At 45.0% G+C, this 27,421-nt stretch overlaps 1 protein-coding gene across 1 annotated transcript in view; it reads left to right on the plus strand.

Moving 5' to 3' along the window:
- Nucleotides 1–6,795: 6,795 nt before the first annotated feature.
- Nucleotides 6,796–27,421, plus strand: part of GSTK1 (glutathione S-transferase kappa 1) — a 33,821-nt gene continuing 13,195 nt past the window's right edge. The window contains exons 1-2 of the mRNA XM_089683218.1: nt 6,796–6,947; nt 17,383–17,464. Of these exons, the coding sequence (XP_089539344.1) occupies nt 6,879–6,947; nt 17,383–17,464 (151 nt within the window). The 5' untranslated portion in view covers nt 6,796–6,878. The remainder of the gene's footprint in view (nt 6,948–17,382; nt 17,465–27,421) is intronic.

The raw sequence follows: 27,421 nt of genomic DNA on the forward strand, positions 1-27,421 counted from the left end.
AAATAACTATTCTATTAAAAAGACACTGCAGTTGTGGTACACTATTCCACTATAAAGAGATACTTGTACAAATATGGTCTTCATGGAAGAGTCATCAAAAGAAAACCTCTTCTACGTCCTCACCACAAAAATCATCGTTTGAACTTTGCAAATGAACATATAGACAAGCCTGATGCATTTTGGAAACAAGTTCTGTGGACCGATGAGGTTAAAATTGAACTTTTTGGCCGGAATGAGCAAAGGTACGTTTGGAGAAGAAGGGGCACAGAATTTAATGAAAAGAACCTCTGTCCAACTGTTAAGCATGGGGTTGGATCAATCATGCTTTGGGGTTGTGTTGCAGCCAGTGGCACAGGGAACATCTCACGAGTAGAAGGAAAAATGGATTCAATAACATTTCAGCAAATTTTGGATGGTAACTTGATGCCATCTGTGAAAAAGCTGAAGTTAAAGAGAGGATGGCTTCTACAAATGGATAATGATCCTAAACACACCTCGAAATCCACGGGGGATTACATCAAGAGGCGTAAACGGAAGGTTTTGCCATGGCCTTCACAATCTCCTGACCTCAACATAATTGAAAATCTATGGATAGACCTTAAAAGAGCAGTGCGTGACAGACAGCCCAGAAATCTCAAAGAACTGGAAGACTTTTGTAAGGAAGAATGGGCAAAGATACCTCAAACAAGAATTGAAAGACTCTTGGCTGGCTACAAAAAGCGTTTACAAGCTGTGATACTTGCCAAAGGGGGCAGTACAAGAGATTAACTCTGCAGGGTGCCCAAACTTTTGCAGACGCCATTTTTTTGTTTTCTGTTATTTTGAAAGTGTAAATGATGGAAATAAAATCTAACTTTTGTTGACATATTATAAGAATGTCTAATCTGTAATTTGATGCCTTTTGGAGATTTTTCCATCTTTCCTTGGCTTCTTTATGCACATTAATACAAATTTTTAGCTGGGGTGCCCAAACTTTCGATCCCCACTGTATATATATAGTGAAGTAAATAAGTATTTGATCCCCTGCTGATTTTGAATGTTTGCCCACTCACAAAGAAATGATCAGTCTAAAAATGTGTTAGACATGCATTTCTTTTGAATTTTTTGTTGCTATTCTGTCTCTCAGTGTTCCAATACACCTACCATTCGACTTTTAGACTGATCATTTCTTTGTGAGTGGGCAAACATTCAAAATCAGCAGGGGATCAAATACTTATTTCCTTCACTATATATATATATATATATATATATATATATATATATATATAAATATATATATATATATAATTTTTTATTTTTTTCTATTATTTCGTTCAGCTTAATCAGACAATGGAAATATATTTTCATTGTAAATCACTTCACTCATATCAGCAGCATTTTTTCAAAACAAAACATGGCCTTTTGTTGTCACGCTTTCACAAAAATAAGAGCTTTGCGTTCCCTAAACACGAATGCAGCAAATGCTCCGAGTTTGCATAGGGCAATTAACTGTGAGACAGGATGTCATTTTGGTTATCCTGCTAATATACATTTGGTGTTCTGTGTTGTGGGAAATTTTAGCAGGTGTTTCTAGGTGATTTTGCATAAACAAAGCACTATTTTAATGCGGTAATTAATTCTGCATGCCATGTCCCTACTTTGCACACCACAAACCAGTGTCTCAACAGAGTATAAACTTCAAGATTCAAAGAAGGAATAAATTCGGTGTGCAATAAACACCCCCATCTATTTTCACAAAAATAAATACATTTGGACAATAACGCATTAAGCAAAATAACTCTTTTATCAAGCGATATCAGTGACGGCCATAAATGGATGGAATCTCAGTCTGTTCAGCAGGGACTGTGTGAGGTTCGATCCATCTATGGGCAGGCTGGTTGTACTCAAGTCGATCCAACCAGCTATAGCTGTCAGCCTCAGGGCCTAGCCAGTGCACAATTGCATGGCCACTTATTTATTTTTTCCTCACTGTTTTGTCACCTTTCACTTTTGGGTGTGTTCTTTTTTTCACTAGGATGGAGGGCGTGGGTTCTCCGGCCTGCCCTGATGTCTAGGGGGAGGATGTGTGGCCATAAGGTTCCTTTTTCCCCTGTTCCTGGGGGTTCTCTATGTGAGAGCTCCCTGACCTAGTACTTGGTGGTTGGCTGTGGCTAGCCACAAGGAAAGGGGTCCGCCAGGCATTTTGGCTAGGTAGACCATGTAGGAAACCCTTTGTCCTTGTCAGGAGCCTTGCGCCCCAGGGGATCAGGGTAGAGGTCCTACCCCTTCGGGGGTGGACAAAAGCACACCCTTAAGTGCACTTTTTTGTGTTTTTGCACTTACGGGTTTTAGTTTTTCACATGACCCCTGCACTCTATACATTGTACACTCCTGACCCTTGTATGTTACATACTTTTGACACCTGTGTTCTGTACTAGTTTTAAATCCCTCCCACTGTTGCAACACCCAAATTTCTCTGCTTTGCACACTGCCTCCGGTGTCTCTGCATGGACACTGCAGCCCATTCATTTTAATGCGCTGCTGTGCCCGTGTTTCACACAAAAAAAGCAGCATCAGGGGCGGACTGACCATTCGAGCACTCGGGCACTGCCCGAGGGCCCGGGGTCAGTAGGGGGCCCCATGAAAGGCCCCTGGTACCTTTTATAGGTTTTTTTGGGTGTGCTTTGATTGCGGGCAAGGAAACAGGGGCCCCATGATCCCCTATTGCCCGGGGGCCCCATGAGTTGTCAGTCCGCCCCTGAGCAGCATGCATCTTTTCCTAAACGCATCCGCATGGAAACCGCACGGTCTTTTTAACCATGCAGTTTCTGTGCGGTTCTCACAATCGTGCTACTCAGGATGAATGGGACCCCCCACGTCTCATAACAGAAAAGCGATGTGACTGCAGGTGCAGGAACATGTGTGATTCCTGCATCCGCAACCAGCCTGTAGCCTCAGGTCTCGTGTGAAACAGAAGTAATATTGCATTTCACCCTATAACAGCTGCAGAATCAGATGGCATACAAAGGCGCACTCCTCTGACAGAGAACCAAAAGACCACTACCATCTTTATTTAGACCCCGGCCCTTAAAGCAGAGCTCCACTCTCTGGTGAAAAGAATAAAAGTCAGAAGCTACAAAAACTGTAGATGCTGACTTTTAAAAAACAGAGACTCACCTGTCCTAGGAGCCAGCGGTGTCCTCACCGCAGCCGGGTTCACCAGCCGTCCTGTGTCCCTGGTGCCAGCATCTTAAGTTTGGGCACCCAGCTGTGACAGCTTCACACTCAGGTGCCCACTGCGCATGCGCATGCTGCACATTGTGAATGATCCCACAGTCCTCTGGGACCTGCGGGGGGGAGGAGAACTTCCTCTTCTGATCGCCCAGGCGATCGCAGCCTAAGTGGGAGCAGGTACCTGTCAAAATCAGATACCCTCACTCCCCAAAGGCACCAATCCTTAACAGGCAGAGGGGGTTGAGGCCTTACACCCTGGTCGTACTGGGCGCGACTTGGCATGCGATTTGCATGCCATGCGACTTCCAAATTGTATGCCAAGTCACACCCAATTGTCCACAATTACAGCGGTCAAATCGGTGCAGTTCTGACTTGGTCGGAGCCACACTGATTTCTAAAGTAATACATGCACTACTTTTTGTGTGATTTGCATAGACATCTGTGTCAGATGTCTTACAAATCACACCTGAAATAGTCATGTCTCCCGACTTTGAAATTGTGCGACTTCACTGTAAGTCGCACGATTTCAAAGTCGGGCTTGATGTGACCGGGGTGTTAAGGTGGAATTTTCCCTTTTAAAAGGGTGGATCTCCACTTTGAAGGATAAGTTCACTTTTCGTGACATGTTACATGTTACACCCATATTCAGTGTGTTACGGTCAGACCCCTGCTCCTCCCCTCTCATTGCTTTGACAGCTAGCGGGGGATCTTCTCCCTCCTTGCTAGCTATCAAATTTTTTAAAAAACGTGGCCATGTGTGCTCCTCTGTGAATGAGAAACTACAAGTTTTGACATCCTTAGTAGCTATCAGCTTGTAGTTCTCAATGAACTACTGTGGTAGTTCATTCATTCTTCCTGTTAGTATATCTGCTTGCCTGTACATTCTGTATGGGCAGGCAGATACACTGACAGATCTGTAGGAGACCTGCATAGCACCAGCGATCAGCGGATCACTGGTGCAATACTTTAGAGGCTCCTGCAGACAAAAATAATAAATGCACATTTTTTTAACAGCAAAAAAATGTGCATTTATTTTTTTTTTGTCAAAATGTGAACTTATCCTTTAAGGACCTGTTCAGACCAGAAGGTGGTGCTGTAAAGGTGTGGTTTTTGCACGTTTCTGCACAACACCTGAATGCGCTACCCTTGCGACAATTGCACAGGTACCAATGAACTGTTAATGGCACCCCAAATCAGGGATGGACTGACAACTCATGGGGCCCACGAGCAATAGAGGATCACGGGGCCCCTGTGTCCTCGCCCACACCCAAAAAAAGCCAATGAAAGGTACCAGAGGCATCTCATGGGGCCCCCTACTGACCCCTGGGCCCTCGGGCAGTGCCCAAGTGCTTGAATGGTCAGTCCACCCCTGCCCCAAATACATCTACCAAAAACGCAGCACATTTGTGTCCAACAAACTGTGTAGTACTGCAGTACAATGCGGTTTGGAATGGTGTGATTTACGTTTTGCACATTCCAGTGTGTTCTGCAGTCCATTCAGATGAACAGGCTGTCAAAAATGGAACAAGGGTGCAGCATAAGAACACGCATGTTCCAGTGTCAACTGACCATTAAGAAGCTTGCGAGCACACAGGTAGGTTTATTTTATTGCATGTCCCTATTGATATAAACAGTCTGCCTGCTTGCAGTTTTTATTTTTCAGTTTTTTTATGACCTAAGTTCCACTTTAATAACTGTCCCCAAGTCTGAGTGGTGGAGACATGCTGGCCAGTGGATGCACATATAGAGGCTGATTTACTAAAACTGAAGCCAGCAAAATCTAGTGCAGATGTTCTTGTCAAAGTTTAAAGTATAACTAAAGGCAACACTTTTTTTTTTTAGTTTTGGGTGGAGTGGAGATAGATTAGAACATCTGTCCATTTCTTACTGTAGTCTGTGCCCCCATTAGGGGGATTCACCCTCTCTATTAGCCCTGGTGCACATAAATGCGGCCGTGCGGGCCACATTTTGCGCGGGCACGAGAGCCCATTCATTTGAATGGACTCCTGTGCCCATGACATGCAGAGAAGAAGTCCCTGCACTTCTTCTGAAAACGCAGTCCGCATGGGAATCTCGGTTACCAGTACGGTTGCATTTTCCAGTGCGGGCGGCGTGATGCAGCTGCACGGATTTTATTGCAGATCCGCAGCGGCACCACCCGCACAGATGTGAACCTAGGGTAAGTCTTGTTTACCATTATCACTGTAATAGAGAGTGAAAAACCCCACAGATTTTGGGTTGTCGCCAGAAAAGTAATGAAGGGGAAATTTTCCAATGGAAACACTCATTTTGGTGACCTTGGGGGGGGTCCCTAAGGAATTCTCTTAATTTGCAGATATTTTCTCACTTTCTGTTTTGGCTATAGGACAGGAAGTGAAGGGAAATCTCCCCAAAGGGACTCAGATGGCAAAAAATAAACTGACGGGTTGTAACTCTCCCTTACTGTATCCAACATAAAAAAAAAAGTTTTGACTATAGTTCTACTCGTGCACACTGGACGTTTTGATAACGCTGGCAATGTTAGCTTTGTAAAGTCACGTTTGGTCAAAAGAAAGTCCAAAAAACGCCGTTTTGCCACGTTTTTCGGTGTTAAGCGTTTTGTATAGCTAAAAAACTCCTCCAGAAAACCACTAGTCCTGGGTTTTATTTCCAGCCAAAAAACGTTGATTACAGTCTATGTGTGCATGGACACATAGGATAACATGCTGGGGAGTTTACTGGCTGTAGAAAAAAATGCCAAAAGCCAAAAACAGCCGCTGTAAAAACGTCCAGTGTGCATGAGGACTAAAGCACACACAGCACACAGTAAAACAGCATCCAGCACACAGTTAACCCTTTGATAGCCCCTTCCTGCCCAGTGTCCTTCCTGCCCATTAGTACAGTGTCAGTGCTTTTTATTAGCACTGATGACTGTATTAGTGTCACTGGGGATGTTAGTGGCAGTTAGTCAGTCCCCCCCCCCCCCCCCAGTGTCAGAATGCCCGCCGCAGTCCCGCTATAATTCGCTGATCGCCGCCATTACTAGTATAAAAAAATAAATTCCAGTGTATATATAACGCCATTTGTAGATGCTATAAATTTCATGTAAACCAATTCATTTACACGTATTGGGATTTGCTTTTAGCAAAGACATGTTGCAGAATACAACATTTATGAACTTTGATTTTTTTGTTTACTGGATATGTTTTCTAGCAGAAAGTCAAAAATATTATTTTTTTTTTCAAAATCTTGTCTTTTTTGTTTACAGTGCAAGAAATAAAAAACGCAGAGGTGATCAATACCAGTGAAAGAATGCTCTATTTGTATGGAAAAGGACATAAATTTCATTTATGTACAGCGTTGCATGACTGCGCAATTGTCAGTTAAAGTAACACAGCGCCATATTGCAAAAAATGGCCTGGTCAGGAGGGGGGCAAATCCTCCACACGGCAAGTGGTTAAACAAGCTGACATTAGCAGCTGATTGGCTACCATGCACGGGTGCACCAGATTTTGCACTCTCCAGGTTTAGTAAATCCCCCCAACAGAGAAAGCCTGAACGCCTTCTTTCTTGCTGCAATCACTGCAGTCCCCAGCAGATGGCGGCAGGCACAAGGTCACACAATTTGCAGAAGTGTAAAGTCCGTCCTTTCCCACAATGCTCTCCGGCGTGTAGTGGGTGCAGACATGTCTCAGCGGAAGGTTCTGGAGCTCTTCTATGATGTGGTCTCCCCCTATTCCTGGTTTGGGTTTGAGGTGAGAGCCTGCAGGGAGAGGGACCAGGACAAGGCAGCTCTGCGGTCCTGCAGTTCTGTGTGGAATGAGAGCGGACCGCATAGTGACAGTATAGGGGGGGGAGGTTCTGCTCTTCTTACAATGTATTCTGTTACAGTGTGGGACATCACCTGTCATGCCCTTTAAAGTTGTCCTCTAACCTCCCCCCCCTTTGCTGTGTTAGTTGGTATGACCCAGCACAGTAGTAAGCAGTGACCCTTCCCTCCTCCTTCCTGCACTGTACTCTGTGCCAGTCCAGGGGGGGCCTTTATGCTGGCAATACACAACCATTTTATATACAGAGGGCTTTTACAATCAATTTACTGACCGATTGGAATAATGGTTTGATGAACCATACAGTTAAAGTGGAAGTAAACTGCAGGAAAGGGGGGGTCCCCTGCAAGGTCATGTCATAATGTGCTAGTATGTATCGCTAGTATGACGTTCCTTTACCCCTGGTTCACATCTGTGCGGGTGGTGCCGCTGCTGATCCACACGAAAATCCGTGCAGCCGCTCCACCCGCACAGAGAAATGCAGACCCGCGGGTGGGTGCCATTAGTTCTAATGGCACGCCGCTCACACTAGAAAACGCAACCGTACTGGGAACCGAGCTTCACGTGTGGGCTGCGGTTTCCAAAGAAGCGCAGGGACTTCTTCCCTACGTTGCACAGGAGTCCATTCAAATGAATGGGCTCTCGTGCCTGTGCTAAACGGGGGTTGGAGCGCATGTGCCAGCTTAAAAAAAAAAAAAAGTATCTCCTTAACCTTGCACGTTTAGGAGATATGCATTTTACCTACAAATAAGTTTACCTGTAGATAAAATTAAAAAAAAAAAAAGTTTATTACCACTTTAATGATCAATCTGCTCTCCCACAATCCGAATTTTCATCCAGACTGCCTAGATCCGATCATATTGTGAAGAATCGTTCAATTAGATTGTGTGTATGGTCACCATTAGTGGCAAAATGGTTAGCACTTCCACCTGGCAGTACTAGGGTTGTTGGTTCAAATCCAAACCATGGCACCACCTGCCTGGAGTTTGCATGCTCTCCCTGTGCCTGCGTGGGTTTCCTCTGGGTACTCCAGTTTCCTCCCACACTCCAAAGAAATGGTGGTAGGTGAATTGGATCCTGTCTAAATTGGCCCTAGTGTGTGTGTATGTATGAATGTGAGATAGGGATCTTAGATTGTACGCCCCTTGAGGGTTAGGGACTGATGTGAATGTACAATATATATGTAAAGTGCTGCGTAACTTGATGGCACTATATAAGTACCTGAAATAATAATTAGGTTGTACAATCTGGTTGTGCGATCTCCTTTAGCATCACCATACACACTACAATCTGACCATACAATTGAATTTAGATTCCTCAGAACTGTGTGATCTGAGCACCTACCTAATCTAACCAATTATATATCCAAAACAGACATTGCAGTACATATGTAATGGTAGATCAACCAGATTTACTATCAGCTCTGTAGTGTATGAAGCTGCCTGATTGGACACAGACTGAATGGATTTTTTGGTCTTGTATTGTAGAATTTTGATACCTCTAAATGATTGTACAATCAGATTGTATAGTGTATGGCTAGCTTTAGTTTGCAGCCTGTTCTTTTTTTTCTATCCAATGACTGCTACCCTCTAATACTGGTCATACATTATACAATCTGATTATAAAATCTCCTTTAAGCTGGCCATACACTACACAGTCTGATTATATCATGTCTATACAACTTCTGTAAGATTTACCAAAACTATGTAATATGTGGACAGACCTAAATTTTAGTTTCTATCCAATCAGGCAAGCCCCTCATACTAGATCGATGATAGATCTATAGGGAATTGTGCAATCAGATTGTATAGTGTATGGCTAGCTATAGATTGCAGCCTGCTCTGTATTTTTTTGATCAATGACTGCTACCCACCCAATGCTGGTCACACACTCTGCAATCTGACTTTCTGATCCCTGTATCTCCTCTAGCCCTGGTTCACACTGATGCGGTTTGTAATTCATTTCAGACCACTGTAAATTGCATGACATGGTAAATAAAATGTTTTCCTATGGAGGGCCTTCACATATATGCAGTCCACACACACTGCATCTTTAAAGAGGGTCATGTGTGCAGGGGAGTATCATTTTTTTTTTTTTAAACTACTTGTCAAAAGGACTAAATTGGGGTCCAAATCTACTTGTCCTGATAAAATAAATGTTTCCCGGAATTGACAATATGAAGGGTTGATATTTACTAGCCACTGGACTGTTTTGTGCACCACAACACACACGATATGCAGTGTGCTGCGCTCTTCTGTTCAATGAGCTGGGTTGCCATTCACAATGTATGTTTAACCTCTGGGCTAAAAATAAAAATCTATAAATAATTGAAAAATCTACTCAAGTGAATCAATAACACAAAGCTGCCTCACCCCAAATGTGTAAATAATTATGTGTAAACTGAACCTCTCCAAAACCGAGTTTCTTGTCTTCCCCCCCCAGCCCGGACACCACCCCCTATTGACTTCTCCGTCACATCCAACAACGCCACCATCAAACCCGCCCCGCAGGCCAGAGTACTTGGTGTCATTCTAGACTCCAACCTATCCTTCCAGCCCCAAGTCCAATCACTAACAAACTCGTGCAGACTCCACCTCCGCAACATCGCCAAAATCCGCACGTTCCTAACCCCAGAAAACACTAAACAGCTCATCCACTCCCTCATCGTATCACGACTCGACTACTGCAACTCCCTCCTCACTGGCCTGCCTCGCCGCTGGCTATCCCCGCTTCAGTCGATCCTGAATACGGCTCCCAGACTCATTCAGCTTTCCAACCGCTCCGTTTCCGCCACCCCCCTCTGGAAATCCCTCCACTGGCTTCCGATTGCGCAACGGATCAAATTCAAAATCCTAACACTGACGTACAAAGCTGTCCACCATACTGCCCCGAACTACATCACTGACCTAATATCCAAGTACCGCCCAGCACGCACACTCCGCTCCTCACAAGACCTCCTTCTCTCTAGTTCCCTGGTCTCCTCCTCCCATGCCCGCCTCCAGGACTTCTCCAGGGTGTCACCCATCCTCTGGAACTCCCTGCCCCAACCCATCAGATTATCACCTACTCTCCTCTCCTTTAGGCGAACCCTGAAAATCCATCTCTTCAGGGAAGCCTACCCCACGCCCTGCTAACCTGCCGACCTCCTCCACTCTTCCTACCACTCCATCCCCCACAGCTATCTCCTCCTGTGCCACTATCCCCTCCCTCCTAGATTGTAAGCTCGAAAGAGCAGGGCCTTCGATCCCCTCATGTTTTGCATTGTATTGGTATTGTTCTGTCACATGTTCTGTCCCCCTTTGTAATGTACAGCGCTGAGCGAACTATTGGCGCTTTATAAATACTGTATAATAATAATGTATAGCGGACAAAACCACCAAACATAAGCCCATCACTTATAAAATAAATACAAAATAGTACATACAATGTGTCAAATGTAGAACAAATACTTTGCAGAATTGAAAACAACATACAGATGGTGTTTACATATCAGTCCTCCTAATATTTAAATCCATAAAGGCTCCACCCCGACGTACATTCCATGGAGACTGATCCCATTGACAGTGTCTGTTAGGATGGAAGGTACGGTGGGGTGGGGCCGATGCTGACGTCACCACGCTTTACTGGAACTGCGGTGTTTAATACTATATGTGCTTAATAGGAAGATTTTCTGCTAGTAGTTTTTTGGCTTGCGTTAATAAACTCTTTGATGGTACTACTTTATTGGAGGTCTATCTCTTTTATGTCAAGTTATTCATGGGGCATGAGATGGCAGTGGAATTTCCACGAGTGCATTTCTATATTGAACAATCCCATTCTAAATTCATGCAACTTCATGCCATGTCAGACCACCTATAACTTGGGGTCTGAAGATTCGGTAAGAGGCTGTGGGGATTATTTACTAAAGCTGGTTCACTCAGAATCTCGTGCGCTTCTGCATGGAAACCAATCAGCTTCCAGGTTTTATTTCAAAAGCTTAATTGAACAAGCTGAGGTCAGAAGCTGATTGGCTACCATTCACAGCTGCACCAGATTCTGAGTGGAACCAGCTTTAATAAATCTACCCCTGTATGTGTAGGTGGTGGATTCACTAATCACATTTCACCGGGTCTCACCTAAGATATCACGGACATCTGATTTCATGAATGATTCATTTTCTTTTTAACCATATGGACATATTTTTTTTTATGAACACTTGTTGTGGGGATTTATTGTCACTAAGGATGGTACTATTTGGGACCATTTATCTGTATTTACTCAGTGCAACAATAAATGGCTAATTTATATCCTGGAGATATATTCATATTCCACCACCACAAAAAAAAAAATATCCACCTGAGATGCCTTCTACCCGTGAAAAAGTAAATACTCGATTCTGTAACATTTTGAAAAGCTATTTTTTGGGGGTTCGACAAAAATATGGAAACACTACATAATCTGCAGGTGTGAAAGTGACCTGTTTCGCATTAAAAGCAGAAGTGATGTAATCTTTTGCTTCCACTGTGTGATGAGACACCTAGCTAACAGGTGAGAAGCCTCACTTTTATCATTCACTGAGTGCGCTTCTAGTAATACGGAGTCATGTCTGAGCTTCAAAGAGAGCAAATTGTTGATGCCCACTTAGCTGGTGCCTCTGTGACTGAAGTTGCCAATTTATTTGCCGTGTTACGAGATACAGTATCAAAGGTTATGACGGCATATACAGTTTCTGCTCAAATGTTGTCTGCTAAGCAGAAGTGCAGTTAACTGACCAAAAGAGACACAGGATTTTGAACCAGATTAATGCTACGTTCACACCTGACTTTATTTCTAACTCCTATAGCATTTGACAGGCGTTTTTAACGCTCCCCAAATGCCCTATGTGCATTTTTGAGATGTTTGATAGGCGTTTGCAAAGTGTTAAAACCGCACCACAAACGCCTGTAATGAAGTTTAATAGTATTAATGTTCCGCAAACACCTGCCAGGAGTTTGAGAAGCCTCACCATAGACTTGAATGGGAGGCTTCAACACCTCCTGACTGGACATGAGGCATCAGTTTTGCTGGGAAGCTAACGCTTCAGTGTGAACAGCACTGTGTGCTGCCATGTGCAGAATTTTCATAGGTGTTTGAGAAGCGTTAAAACCACTTCTCTGACGCCTGCTGTCAAAGCTAGTGTGAACGTAGCCTAAGAAAACTGCTGCAAAAGTGACTGCGGACCTCAATCCTAATCTTCCAAAGCCCATTTCCACAAAAACTGTGCCGAGGGAACTTTATAAGCAAAACATTGAAGGGGTGAGTTTCAATTGTCAAACCACTAGTGACTGATATTAATACTAAAGAAGAGGAGAGAGAGGTTCAACACCCATAAATCATGGACTGTTGATCAATGCAATACTGCAATATGGTCCAATGAATCGAACTTCGTATTGTTCCCAACCACTGGACATGTTTTACAAACATCATCCCAAGCTTACATCCAGGATTGTCTTGTGCCAGCAGTGAATGGTGGTAGCAGCACAGTCATGGTTTGGGCAGCCATATCTTGGTATTCTGCAAGCCCCATCATCACATTTTGAAAGATAGTCCCTGCCAGTGACTATGTACAAATTTTGACCGACCATGAGCACCCATGGTGTAGACATTGTTTCCCGAAGGCAGCGCCATTTACCAAGACGATCGTGCTCTGATTCACACAACTGGAGGTTTATTTACTAAAGCTGGTTCACTCAATCTTGTGCACGTCTTCAAAGAAACCAATCAGCTTCCATGTTTTATTGCTAAAACTTAATTGAACAGGCTGAGGTTAGAAGCTGATTGGCTGCGATGCACAGGTACACGGATTCTGAGTGAAGCAGCTTTAGTAAATAAACCCACAGTGTTTTCATATCATGGTTTGATGAGCATGCAGACACTCGCCTTCTCTGGGAACTGCAGTCACCGGACCTCAATATCATAGAGCCACTATGATCGATTGTGGAGAACAAGGTTCGGGCTTGTTTTCGGCTTCTGGCATCTCTGCGAGAACTGGAATGAATTTTGCATTGGAAGTGGTATCCAATTCCAATATCCACCATCCAAGACTTATATTTGTCATTTCCAATGGGAATTCAGACCGTCTTGGATGCCAAAGGCAGTCCAACACTATATTTGGTAACTATTTGCGTTTTTACCTAGTGTTTCAGTAATTTTGTCCAACTCCATTATGTGACACATTGTATATATTATTTTGTATTCCTTTTACAAGTGCTGGGCTTATGTTTGGTGGTTTTGTCCAGTGTACATAATTATTTGTCACCACAGCATACTACACATAGTTAACGCTTGCCACCATGCACACACCTATGAATGAGCCCTCAGACATACTGGGTACGTTTCTTGCTACACATGGCTTAAATGGATGAATCAGATGGGGCCTTTCCATTTTTAAAATGAACTTGCTCCATTGCAGTGGAGTTGCCCCTTCACTGCAAGGATTCAATGCTTATGATTTAGGGCTTTAGACAATGCAAAGCCAATTCATGCTATTGAGAAGGTTGCATCTCTATAGAAATCTATAGGATAAAGTAATAGGATAAATCTGAGCTGATAAGCAGTGCACACAATGAACAACCTTCTTACAACACAAACTATATACCAAGGTCACGCTTGTCTGCCTATTCAACACAAGAAACAAGGCTTGTCCTAAGCACTAAACATTATAGTGACGTAGAGGGCCGGTTCTCACCATGCCTGCATAGGGATGCACTGTGTTTCTGTGCGATTCAAATTGCATTCAAAACGGTGTACTTGCGATTTATAGCTGGTGTCAATAATAAATTAGTGGTTCTAAAGGCTGAAGGTTTTTTAACTTCATGCATTCTATGAATGAAGGCAATAAAACCTGTGTGCAGCCCCCCCATACTTATCAGAACTCCCTCTTGATCCAGCAATGTCCTTGAGAGCCTCTGTTCTCTGGGGACTCCTGATTGGCTGAGGCAGCAGCGGGAGCCATTGGCTCCTGCTGCTGTCAACCACAGCCAGTGAATCAGGGAGGGGGTGGGGCTGAACCACGGCTGTGTGTGTGAATGGACACAGAGCCGCGGCTTGGGAGCGTGCCTGCTTGGGTGCCCTCAGAGCAAGCTGCTTGCTCTGGGGGCACTCTGCAGGAGGGAGGGACCAAGAAGAGGATCAGAGCTGCTCTGTGCAAAACCACTGCACAGAGCAGGGAAGTATAACAGGTTTATGTGTGTGTTTATTTTTAAATATCACTTTAACCACTAGCCTACAGGGCACGTATACCCCCTTCCTGCCCAGGCCAATTTCCAGCTTTCAGCGCTGTCGCACTTTGAATGACAATTGCGCGGTCAAACAACACTGTACCCATATGAAATTTTTATCATTTTTTTAATGACAGATAGAGCTTTCTTTTGGTGGAATTTAATCACCTTGGGGATCTTTATTTTTTCTTAAACAAACCAAAAACCACAAAAAATTTTGAAAAAAAAGTTTTTTCTTACTTTTTGTTATAACATTTTGTAAATAAGTGATTTTTCTCCTTCACTGATGTGCGCTAATGAGGCGGCACTGATAGGCTGCACTGATGGACACTGATAGGTGGCACTGATGGGTACTGATAAGGAGGCACTGGTAGGTGGCACTGATGGGCATTGGCAGGCATCACTGATGGGCACTGAAAGGCAGCACTGATACATGGCACTGTTAGGCGGCACTGACTGGCACTGTTAGGCGGCACTGGCTGGCACTGTTAGGCGGCACTGACTGGCCACGCATGCGCAGTGAGAATGGGAGGACGTCATATAACTTCCTCCCAGAACGAGAGAACCACCTTGCGCCCGTCATATTACTATATGACGTGCGGTAGGTGGTTAAACACATCACAAACACAGTGCGTTGGCCCACATCGGATTGCATAGTACAAAAGTACTATGTGATCTGGTTGTGGTGCATTTCTAGTAGTGTATGCACGACTTTTTGGTGCAGTATGATTTTAGCCCATTTAGCATGAAGTGCTTTCCTGTGCAGGCATGGTGTGAGCCGACCTTAACAGATATCCGTATTTTCCAAAAATGATCCATACACATCCAGCATGAGCAGTGCACATTAGTTGCAGTCACGTACAAAGCTCTTCCCATAGTCCATAGTGTGTCTCAGCAAGAGAGGGTGATTATCTTCTACATTCAAAGGGATCATGGAGAATGAAAGTAGCCGTCCTCTAACAGGAAGTCAGATCACAGCAGCCAGAAAAGCAATTTGAAGGAGTCTGAGAGCAATTGAAGGGACTATTTAAGTTAAGAATATATACTTTTATAGAATTTTATTTTTTAAAAGCCAAAATGTGGTTATTTCTTTTATGCATGTAAAGAAAAACATAATTATACAGAGAACCATCTCATTTAAAAACAGATTTGAATGACAACATTTTGTAACTCAGCTGTCCACTTCCCCTGCTGTGTATTTCTACAGCTTCAAAACCTTCTTAGAGCAGAAATAGGTTATGTTTTAGTGCCCTACAAATAGTAGTATGCACCTTGAAGTAACAAAACGCTTCTGTACAAGGATTCTCGCATCTCGCACACATTTTTTTTTTCTTTGTGTCTCTAACAATTTCTGTGAAAGTGAAACTAAACCCATCACTGTAAATGTTTCCCAGTTATGCTGTGAGTGAGAACTGTCTCAGTTGCTTGTGCTGTCACCCAGACTGTCAAGGCATCTAATTGTTGGTGTCATAACTGATCGCATGTGCAGCAGCATTGCAACTTCAGATCAAACAGAGGCTAAGAAGGCAGCATGCTTGGCTGTAAAGGATAAGACGGTTTACTTCTAAACATTCTTCTCTCCAAAGGATGTGTAGGGGATATATGTGCCCAGCACAGGGTAAGGATTGCACAGGATTTAGCAGAACACTTTTCCCAGTCTCTAAGCACTTGCCTGAAACGTGACTTCTGAGGAATGGGGGAGGAGGAGGGGGGGCTGTCAGCTAAAATGTTCCAATCAAGTGCTTGCAGATGGAGAAAAGTGTTGTCTGTCAGAGTAGCCGTCTCCTTGCTAGCTGCGTTGTCATATGCGTGTGAATGTACCAGATTTCATGGCTAGGTAGTATTGTCAATTAATCTATTTTTATATTGCTTTTAAACTCTTGCATATACGCAGTGAAGTGACTGGCCTCTGATATACAGAGATGAAACAAATCATCCTGCATAAGTTGTACCTGTTTTATCTGCAGTCTTCTCTTATCTACATCCATGCAAGAGCTGATTTTATACAGCATGTAAGAGTTCAGAAAAACGGGGGCAGAAAGCTGAAGTTTACTCTGCAGAGCTCAGTGAGGAGAGCTATGAGAACTGATTGGAGGGAAGAGACTACCCCCCCCCCCACCTTCACACAGCACAAACAGAGCTGAGGCTGACAGAAATGACACTTTGCTTTTAATTGAGACAAGTACACTCTGTAGGGAATATGCTTTGTTCATATTTCATGTCTAAGGTTTACAACCACCTTTAACAACAAAGGTATAGAAGCATAGGTAGTATTGTAAGGCACAGGTTCATAACCACTGGTACGTACACCCCTGGATCTATTCCTGATGGGTTCTGGGTTGCTTTTACTTTCTAATATAAATACATTACTAGAGTTTTAACAAATACTAAATCTTATGTAAGAAAGATCTTCGCAAATCTGTTTTAGTTCAACTGAAGCTGAGACAAGGCTGCAGTTGGTAGGATAAGGATTTATACAGTCAAGGTCTGAATACTTTCTGAGAAAAGGGAGCAGGATCCCTGAAACCAGTCACCCATTACCCTGTGGGCTGCATTGTATCTCACAGTTGTAGAGTTATCATGTGGCATTAATGTCAACATCTCTATTTTACATGCTGTATTTCTTGCACGTGTGATTTTTTTTTTTTATTTTTTATTTTTCTAGTTATTACCAGCCATGCACACGGTGTTTTGGTTGCTGTGCATCATATCGCTGCACTTTCAAGCTCCTAGGAAGCACAGATACAATGTCCAGCCCTCCTGCCTGCAAGTTTGTTAGTCTAAGAATGCCTGTGTTCCGGGGGTATATCCCTGATCACATAGGGCACCAAACACAAGTAGCCCTTGGTATAATGTTCAGCTGCAGTGCATTTGTAACCTGTCAGACTTTGGCAGACAATGGGGCTGGATGCTGCACTTATACCTCCCAGGTGCATGGAAATGCTGGGATTTGATGCACAGGAACTAAACATCCAATGTTCTTGGGCCTAAATGGACTAATTACTACACAAGAAATGTGCAGTGTTTTACTGTTTTATTCATGAAAATAAGCATGGGGATATTTAGGAATATGTGATAAGCTACGAGTATGCATGAAATAAATGTTACTTTTCTCTTTTGATCAGGTCTTGTGCCGATATAGAAATATATGGAATGTAGATATTCAGCTTCGTCCTGGATTCCTTGGGGGAATAATACAAGCAACAGGTATGCAAACACAGAACAGAGTAAAAAAATACAGTTAGGTCCACATATATTTGGACACAGGCACAATTTTTATACTTTTGGCTCTGTATGACACCAGAATAAATTTAAACAAAACAATCCAAATAAATTTGAAGTGCAGACTTTCAGCTTTAATTCAAGGGGTTGGACATAAATATCAAGTACACATTTTAGGAACTGCAACCATTTTAATACACAGTCCCTCCATTTTCAGTGGCTCAAATGTAATTGGACAAATTAATATAATCATAAATGTTCGTTTTTAATATCTTGTTGAGAATCCTTTACTGGGGGGCGTGGCTTGGCGCCGAGCGGAATGGCCGCTTAATCTAAGAGCTCCCGCTGGCCGGATCGGACTGCCAAACAGCGTGGTCGGGAGGGGTAAGACAGACCCCTCACATCATGGGGAAACACGACCGGACGCTCTCCGGCACCCGATCGCGGTCCCCAAGGGGCCCCAAGCCAGCAGGGAGACACATTAAGGAGCTCTTTAGCTCCCAGGCACAGAGAGCAGGGCCGCAGCCACCTCCCTCTCTCTCTCAATCCCCCTCTCCCCCTCCCTCTGCAGCCTCAGCCTCTGACACAGGCTGCTCTTCCTGCATGGCTATGCAGGCTGGAAGTGACACAGTGCCACAGCATGATCTCTCTCCTGCCACACAGTCCTTGTCCCTAAAAGATTTACATGCTGTGGCCTCTGATATAAAGGCCTCCCTGGCCACTACCCTGACCACTGCCCTTAATGATTTAAGGGAAGACATCCGCGCAATGGGCTCAAGACTGGATCAGGTAGAAACGGTCTCCAGTAGCAACAAGAATGCTATACTCCACTTACAGCGACAGTCAGGGGTCCACACTGCGACTATCAGAGAGTTCTACAGGCAGATTGAAGACTTAGATAACCGTGGCCGTAGACATAACATTAGACTCCGCGGTGTACCAGAATCCGTGGAAAACCCTGATATACCTAAGGCAGTGACAGCCATCTTTAACGACCTTCTGGGTCGCCCGCCGGCGACCCCTAGTGAGATAGAGCGTGTACACAGAGCAAGTCGGCCCAGGGGGAGCGATGCGGATCCACCCAGAGATATCATTTGCTGCATTGTTCACTTCCCGCTCAAGGAAGATATACTTCGATGCGCTAGGATCAGAAGGCATCTGTCATATGAAGGAGTGGATATACAACTGTACCAGGATTTATCCAGCATGACCCTACAACAAAGGCGAGCTTTGAGGCCACTACTAGAGTCGCTGCGTTCCCATAATATTCTATATAGATGGAGATTTCCGTTTTGCCTTTCAGCTCGGGTTGGTAGCCACACATATGATTTGCGAATTCCTGAAGATCTACCATCTTTTTGCTCGTCACTGAATATCCCATTGATCGACCTGCCTGACTGGCAGGGGTCTCTGAGAGGGCTTCCGACCCTAACCCCAAATTCAGCAGATGGTGCAATGGACTGGCAGGGTCATTCCCTTCGTAGAAGACGGACTGTCCCTTCGACTCCTCCAAGACCTCCCATTGGAGGCGCGGTGGCCGCTTCTAGCCCATCGGCCTCCCCCGCGCACAGAAAGCAACGGCACGAGCCTTAAACGGCTCCCGCTCCCCTTTCATCGGGCCACTTCTATGTAATTTTTTTCAGCTGCCTGTGGTTAATTATACTTCTTCTGTTGTTCCCATGGCCTTCCCTAAGGAGCCCCGAATGCCTCCTCTCTCGCAACCTGTTTTGCGCTGGACTCCCTTCCCATTTGTTAGCTTTTTGGGGAATCTACACCTCTGGACTCTGACCAGCACCCACTAAGGGAAAGACGCCCTGGGGGTGTCTCCACTGTACCCCTGCCTCATTGGTTCCAAGACCTGCTGCGAGTGATAGTCGGTTGCTCCGGTGTGGATTTCTTGACCCCCGGCTCGCTCTCTACTGCTGAGATTTGGCTCCCCGGATCCCCCAGCTGAACTTCTGTCCCCTCCTCATCTGGAACCCGCCCAGTGAACTGGTCGCTCACATATCCGACTTAGTGGTCAGCTTCCGGATCGTCCGCCCACCTTTTGCTGCATCCTCTTCGTACCCAAGGGACCTCATCCTGCCTCATTGTCTGACGCTCTGTTATCTTTGAAGCGGCTCCCAGCTGAACTCAGCCTCTCCCTGGCGTTCTGTGATCTGCTATATCCAGTTGACTTCTTCAGTGGGGGCGCAAGAGGGCTGAGTATTGTATGCACTGTATTTGGGGCTGTGGAGGTGGGCTGATGTCGGGATGGGGGGTGGATTTGGGGGTGGGTGTGGTGGGGGGAGTTTGGGGGGTGGTTCCTGGGGTTACTGCTTCTTGCCTGTGGTTAGATGAACGAGCATCCCCTTCCCTGCTTCCTATAGGGTTGTCCCGCCTGGCCTTGCCTTCTTCTCACTGGGTTATTCCCGTTTCCTGCTCTTGCTGTCAAGCTGCTTCTAGGGATAATAGCATGGGCGGGGCCTCCTTGAGGTTCATTTCCCCTCTGCTCTAAGGATCTTAGTGGCCGTGCGGTTGTGGGGGAGGTGATGCTCGTCCCTTTTGTGATGATGGGGGCATTGATTATATTACTTATATACACTCGCAGTATAGGGTCAGTGCTTTGTTTAGTATCGGCTTCACTGGTGCTGATCCTGGGATGTTGAGTCTGTATTTGCTAACCACTTGGGGTTCCATTGTGTTTCTAATTGTTAATGCCTTGATTTTCGTTTGTTTTGCCTCTGCTAACCCGTTGATAACTTTGTTTTTTGTTAAGGAGATGCTTGCAATACTCGTCTTGGCCCTCCACTCTCCCACATTTGTCTTCCCTCGTTTCAGGCCTTGCGACCGTCTCCACATACTCTAACCCTTCTCTTATATACAGTCAGGTCCATAAATATTGGAACATCGACACAATTCTAACATTTTTGGCTCTATACACCACCACAATGGATTTGAAATGAAACGAACAAGACGTGCTTTAACTGCAGACTGTCAGCTTTAATTTGAGGGTATTTACATCCAAATCAGGTGAACGATGTAGGAATTACAACAGTTTGCATATGTGCCTCCCACTTCTTAAGGGACCAAAAGTAATGGGACAGAATACTAATCATAAATCAAACTTTCACTTTTTAATACTTGGTTACAAATCCTTTGCGGTCAATTACAGCCTGAAGTCTGGAACGCATAGACATCACCAGACGCTGGGTTTCATCCCTGGTGATGCTCTGCCAGGCCTCTACTGCAACTGTCTTCAGTTCCTGCTTGTTTTTGGGGCATTTTCCCTTCAGTTTTGTCTTCAGCAAGTGAAATGCATGCTCAATCGGATTCAGGTCAGGTGATTGGCTTGGCCATTGCATAACATTCCACTTCTTTCCCTTAAAAAACTCTTTGCTTGCTTTTGCAGTATGCTTTGGGTCATTGTCCATCTGCACTGTGAAGCGGCGTCCAATGAGTTGTGAAGCATTTGGCTGAATATGAGCAGATAATATTCCCGAAACACTTCAGAATTCATCCTGCTGCTTTTGTCAGCAGTCACATCATCAATAAATACAAGAGAAGCAGTTCCATTGGCAGCCATACATGCCCACGCCATGACACTACCACCACCATGCTTCACTGATGAGGTGGCATGCTTAGGATCATGAGTAGTTCCTTTCCTTCTCCATACTCTTCTCTTCCCATCACTCTGGTACAAGTTGATCTTTTTCTCATCGGTCCATAGGATGTTGTTCCAGAACTGTGAAGGCTTTTTTAGATGTCGTTTGGCAAACTCTAATCTAGCCTTCCTGTTTTTGAGGCTCGGCAATGGTTTACATCTTGTGGTGAACCCTCTGTATTCACTCTGGTGAAGTCTTCTCTTGATTGTTGACTTTGACACACATACACCTACCTCCTGGAGAGTGTTCTTGATCTGGCCAACTGTTGTGAAGGGTGTTTTCTTCACCAGGGAAAGAATTCTTCCGTCATCCACCACAGTTGTTTTCCGTGGTCTTCCGGGTCTTTTGGTGTTGCTGAGCTCACCGGTGCGTTCCTTCTTTTTAAGAATGTTCCAAACAGTTGTTTTGGCCATGCCTAATGTTTTTGCTATCTCTCTGATGGGTTTGTTTTGTTTTATCAGCCTAATGATGGCTTGCTTCACTGATAGTGACAGCTCTTTGGATCTCATCTTGAGAGTTGACAGCAACAGATTCCAAATGCAAAGAGCACACTTGAAATGAACTCTGGACCTTTGATCTGCTCATTGTAATTGGGATAATGAGGGAATAACACACACCTGGCCATGGAACAGCTGAGAAGCCAATTGTCCCATTACTTTTGGTCCCTTAACAAGTGGGAGGCACATATGCAAACTGTTGTAATTCCTACACCGTTCACCTGATTTGGATGTAAATACCCTCAAATTAAAGCTGACAGTCTGCAGTTAAAGCACATCTTGTTCGTTTCATTTCAAATCCATTGTGGTGGTGTATAGAGCCAAAAATGTTAGAATTGTGTCGATGTCCCAATATTTATGGACCTGACTGTATGTGTCCTAGAGTTAACCAGACACTCGGGCTTGGATAGCGTGGGGACGGTTTTTGACCTGATTTACACCTCTCAGAATTTATTCCTGTCCCAGCCTGCGCTTTAGTGCCCCACACATGGCTTACACTTTGCCACTTCATGGAGTTGGTATGAGACCCTTCCTACGCACGTTTTTTCTAGAACCTCCTAAACCTTATGTCACTACCGAACTCCTCCCTCCTCTTCACATAACTTCTCACCTGATTACATATTTTGGCGTGACCACCGGCCGGTGGTGGCGTTTATTCTCGTCTCGGCGTCCTCCTCGTTCCCCACACAGTGGGCTCTGTGAGCTCCTACTGATCGTCTGTACGGCGTGTTTTACTATATCGTTTGTTTCCATTTCTTGCCTCTCTTTCTTTTCTTTCTCTTTCCACATACTTTCTCTCCTAGTCATCTTCCCCTTTTTTTTTTTTGCCCCCCTTCTTTTCTGGGTTTTTTTTTTTTTTCTCATAGGGAACAGCGGGTCTCTTCCTCAAGCCGTTTATCTTTTCCACTTTTTCTTATTATACTCCCCCCCCCCCTTTTTTTTTTTTTCCCTTTTCTCCCTTTCCCCTCATCCCTAGTGCATTTTACTGACGGGTTATCATGTCGGCCTCCACCTCAGTCTCAGGACCATTGTCCTTGAAATGCCTATCACTCAATGCCAAGGGCCTGAACGTGCCCGAGAAGCGTTCCATGTTGCTCTCCTACGTGCGTAAACAAAAAGCGGATGTGGTCTTCCTCCAAGAGACGCACTTTCGCCAGGATTCTATCCCCAAACTTTTCAATTTCCATTTCCCTACAGTTCTCCATGCTGCTAACCCTCTAGCCAAATCAAAGGGCGTTGCCATCTTACTCGCTAGATATTGTCCTTTCTCGGTGTCGGACTCCCTTGTTGATCCAGAAGGCAGATACCTGTTTGTAAAGGGTTTTTGTGCTAAGCGACCTGTTACGCTGGCCAATGTTTATGCTCCTAACACCAAGCAGGTTTCTTTCATGCGCTCAATTACCACCGCCCTGGCTGGGTTCCAATCCGGAATGTTGATTTTAGGGGGCGACTTGAATATCCCACTAAGCCCACTGTTAGACTCCTCTTCAGGTAGCTCCTTTCTGCCGTTCAAGGCCCTTAAACAAATACGCACACAACTACAACATCTACAATTGCATGACTCCTGGAGAACCCTTCACCCTTCTGTGAAAGACTACACATTTTACTCTGCTCCCCATAATAAATATTCCAGGATAGATTATTTCTTCCTGTCGCAATCGGATCTCCCACTCCTCCATGCTGCTTCGATAGAACCAATGGTTCTTTCCGACCATCACCCCATCACCATGACCTTGCGGTTCCCTGATGTGTTCATTCGCTCGAAATTCTGGCGCCTGGATGCTTCCCTTCTTGCAGATTCTGCTATTTTACAGGAGATACGCTCCAATCTGACGGAATATTTTTCCCTAAATTCCTCTCCTGATATCTCCCCCCTTACGCTGTGGGAAGCCCACAAGTGTGTTATCCGTGCTTCCTCATTGCAGCGGCGACAAAGCGCAAAAGAGATAGACAAGAACATTTGAAATTCCTCACGGGCAGGATACACTCCTTGGAGAGGGCGCATAAACGGTCTCTGGCCGCGTCGACCTTATCTGAACTAACGAGTCTACGCTCACAACTTCTTACTGAACTGGGCAGGGTGGTTAAGAAATGGTACATTCTTTCACAAAAGCTGTACTATGAATTTGCTAATAAGAGTGGGAAGTTTCTCGCCAGAGCTCTCCGTGAGAAAAGATCCAGCATGACGGTGCACAGAATCAGGGGTTCTGATGGCACTATGGCCACATCTAACCCTGACATTGCCACCCACTTCGAACAATTTTACACTTCCTTATATAATCTCCCTCCGGAACATCCCCCTCTGCCCACTGACACTTCCAGGGCCTCCCTGATTTCCGAGTTTCTCCGCCTTCACGGCCCGGCGGCCCTCTCGGAGGACTTGGCTGCATCGTTGGAAACAGACCTGAATGAGTTGTGTGCTCTGCAACGGATGAAACCGGGTAAGAGTCCGGGCCCGGACGGCTTTTCGGCGGCCTATTATAAATCTTTCCTTGACATCCTGGGTACCCCTTTCCTATCGGCATTCAACACTTTCTCTCAAGACCCTCAACCTCAAAATCGCCTTCTTGAAGACCATATCACAGTTATTCCTAAAGGTGACAAGGATGCCACACAGGTTTCTAATTATAGACCCATCTCCCTGCTGAATGTGGACATTAAAATCTTTGCAAAAATCCTTGCCAATCGACTTCTTCATCTGCTCCCCTCCTTGATCCACTTGGATCAAGTTGGATTTATCCCGGGTAGGGAGGCCAGGGATAATACCATTAAGGCCCTCAACCTCCAACATTGGCTCTGTAAATCTAACTTTCCCGGTTTCTTCCTTTCCCTGGATGCGGAGAAGGCCTTTGATAGGATCGCCTGGGACTATCTGAAGGAGTCTTTGGTGCAATTGGGTCTGGGTGAGAAGATGCTCAATTTTATAATGACCCTGTATTCAGGCCCTACTGCGCGTGTCCGGGTCAATGACCATTTGTCAAACTCTTTCCCTTTGGGCAACGGCACGCGTCAGGGTTGCCCCCTTTCTCCACTCTTGTTCGTCCTTTCCTTGGAGCCCCTTCTACGGAAGTTGCGCTCTAACCCCGACATCAAAGGAATTGCGGTCTCGGATAAGGAATATAAGCTTGCGGCTTACGCGGACGATATTCTTCTTTTCCTTGCCGAACCGCATATTACTCTGCCGAATTTACTAAAGGACTTTGCATTTTTTCGTTATTTGTCGAACTTTAAGATTAACTTTTCCAAGTCTTTCGCTCTCAACATCACCATGCCTTCGGAAGTAGTTTCTGATTGCGAGTCGCGTTTCCCATTTCATTGGGAAAGGGACTCACTTTCTTATTTAGGTGTACAGCTTACCCGCAACCCCGACGATTTATATGCTAAGAATTTTTTACCCGCTCTTCGTTCTCTCCAAGGGGATCTGAATAAATGGCACCGTCCTTGCTTTTCGTGGTTTGGAAGAGCTGCGATAATTAAAATGAACATCCTTCCTCGCCTTCTCTACCTCTTTCAAACTCTGCCCATCCACATACCGCTTGCCTTCTTCACATCCTGTAGGAGGCTCTGTTCTCTATTCCTATGGAACCATAAACGCCCGCGCATTGCTTATTCCCAACTGATTCTCCCTAAACTTAATGGTGGTATTAGCCTTCCTGACCTTCACCGTTACTATTTGGCGTGCCAGCTCTGCCGTGTAGTGGATTGGCACGTACATTCTCCTTCTAAAGACTGGGTGCAACTAGAACACGCCTTCTCGTCCGCACCCCTGATTTCGATCCCTTGGCTGTCGCTGAAGCATACGCCTCAGGTCCTTCTCACTCACCCTTTGGTAGGCCCTACCCTGAAAGCCTTCCGCTATACCTGCAGATCAGCATCTATTTCTGCGTCTCCGAATTGTCTCACTTCCATCCGACTCAACCCTGACTTCCCCCCTGGAATGCACAAGGACTTTCTATCTGAACATTGGCCGCTTGATCAAATTTTGGCCAAACACTTTCTCCACGAAGGCAAGATGAAATCACTCCACGAACTGCATGAAAGCTTGGGTACCCGCGATTTTCCTCTCTGGGTTTATTTGCAAATAAGGCATTATCTGCTCTCGCATAAACCTTTCCGTGATTGGACCCGCCCTCTTACCCCTTTTGAGGATATTTGCTCGAAAGGAGAACCGCGTAAGCATTTGATTTCAGAAATTTACTCCCTCTTAATTGAGAATAGGGCCTATAACTCCCTGCCCTCCTGTCAGGCCTGGAATAGAGATTTGGATGATAATTTGTCGGATTCCGACTGGGCACGTGTATTCAAATATTCTCATAAATGCTCCCTTAATGTCTCGACGCAGGAAAACGGTTACAAATTGGTGTCGAGGTGGTATCGCACCCCTTCACGAATTTCTCATTTTAATCCTTCTTATCCCAATACCTGTTGGAGGTGTGGGGCTGCGGACGGATCATTTTTACACATCTGGTGGTCCTGTCCGAGCATTCAACCGTTTTGGCAAGAGGTCCATAGGATTGTAGTATCGGTGACGACCGTGCCTCTGGATCTGTGTCCGGCCCAGTTTCTCCTCCATCACTCCTCCCTTCCGGGGGGACAATATCATAGATCTTTGGCCATGCATATGGTCAACGCGGCCAGACTCTGCCTTCCCGTCCTTTGGGGCTCTTCTCGCCCCCCCTCTGTTCGTGATTGGCTTGTCCGTGTGGGTAAAATGGCAGACATGGAGGAACTAATTGTGTCGGCCCTTGACACTCACACTAAATTTTCCCACATTTGGGCCTGCTGGATCTATTTCACAACTACTCCTACATACAGGTCTCTTATGGACCATCAGGTCTGACTTGGTCCGGCTTTCCTGCTGATGTTACTTCTTTACAGTAGTTTTTGTGGTAGGCACTGAGACTCTCTTCGACAATGTATCCCTTCCCACGCGACTCTGGCGTTAGCTTAACTCCTATCCCCATACATGATTAACCCCAGATATTGCTGTCATTACTCACCCCATATGTTCCCCCCCCCCACTATTATTATTATTTTTTTTTTTTTTTCCTTTCCACCCCCATCCCCCCCTCTCTGCTTCTATCATTTTTCTCTCTACCTCCCTTTCTCTCTTTTCTCCTTTCTCTTTTCTTCTCGCCTCTCGCTTTGCTATGCTACCTGGAACACTAGACATGCCATTCTTTCACTCTCCCCACTTCCATCAACGGCTCCTACCGCAACGTATGCCGGTTTTGTAACTCTCCCCATGCCATAAGCTTTTGACCGAATCCTACGTTCAGGTGCCATGACCACTCTTCCTATTGCTACAGCCCTGCATGGCGAAGCACGAGCGCAGGGAATATGATGCAATTACACCCCATACTATACTATATTGGCTCCAGTTTGTTGCAAGCATAACCTTATTGTAGTCGGGTTTTGTATCATTGCATTGTCTGTGTTTTCTTGTTTGAGTTACTGCTGTGTCGCTGTAGGTTGTGCCTGCTGTTTCGCTTAGGCACACTGTACATGTCTTCTGTACCATTATGTTCTTTATTAATAAAGGCTTTCTTTTTGGAGAATCCTTTACTGGCAATGACTGCCTGAAGTCTGGAACCCATGGACATTACCAAAGACTGAGTTTCCTCCTTTCTTATGCTTTTACCAGGCTCTAACTGCAGCAGTCTTCAGTTGTTCTTTGTTGGTCTTTCTGCCTTAAGTTTTGCCTTCAGCAAGTGAAATGTATGCTCAATTGGGTTGAGATCAGGTGATTGATTCAGCGATTGCAGAATATTCAACTTCTTTTCCTTCAAAAGCTCCTGGGT

This window comes from Staurois parvus, unplaced genomic scaffold, assembly GCF_062004578.1.
Source record: "Staurois parvus isolate SC_StPar_1 unplaced genomic scaffold, SC_StPar_1.0 ptg000303l, whole genome shotgun sequence".
Classification (NCBI taxonomy): domain Eukaryota; kingdom Metazoa; phylum Chordata; class Amphibia; order Anura; family Ranidae; genus Staurois; species Staurois parvus.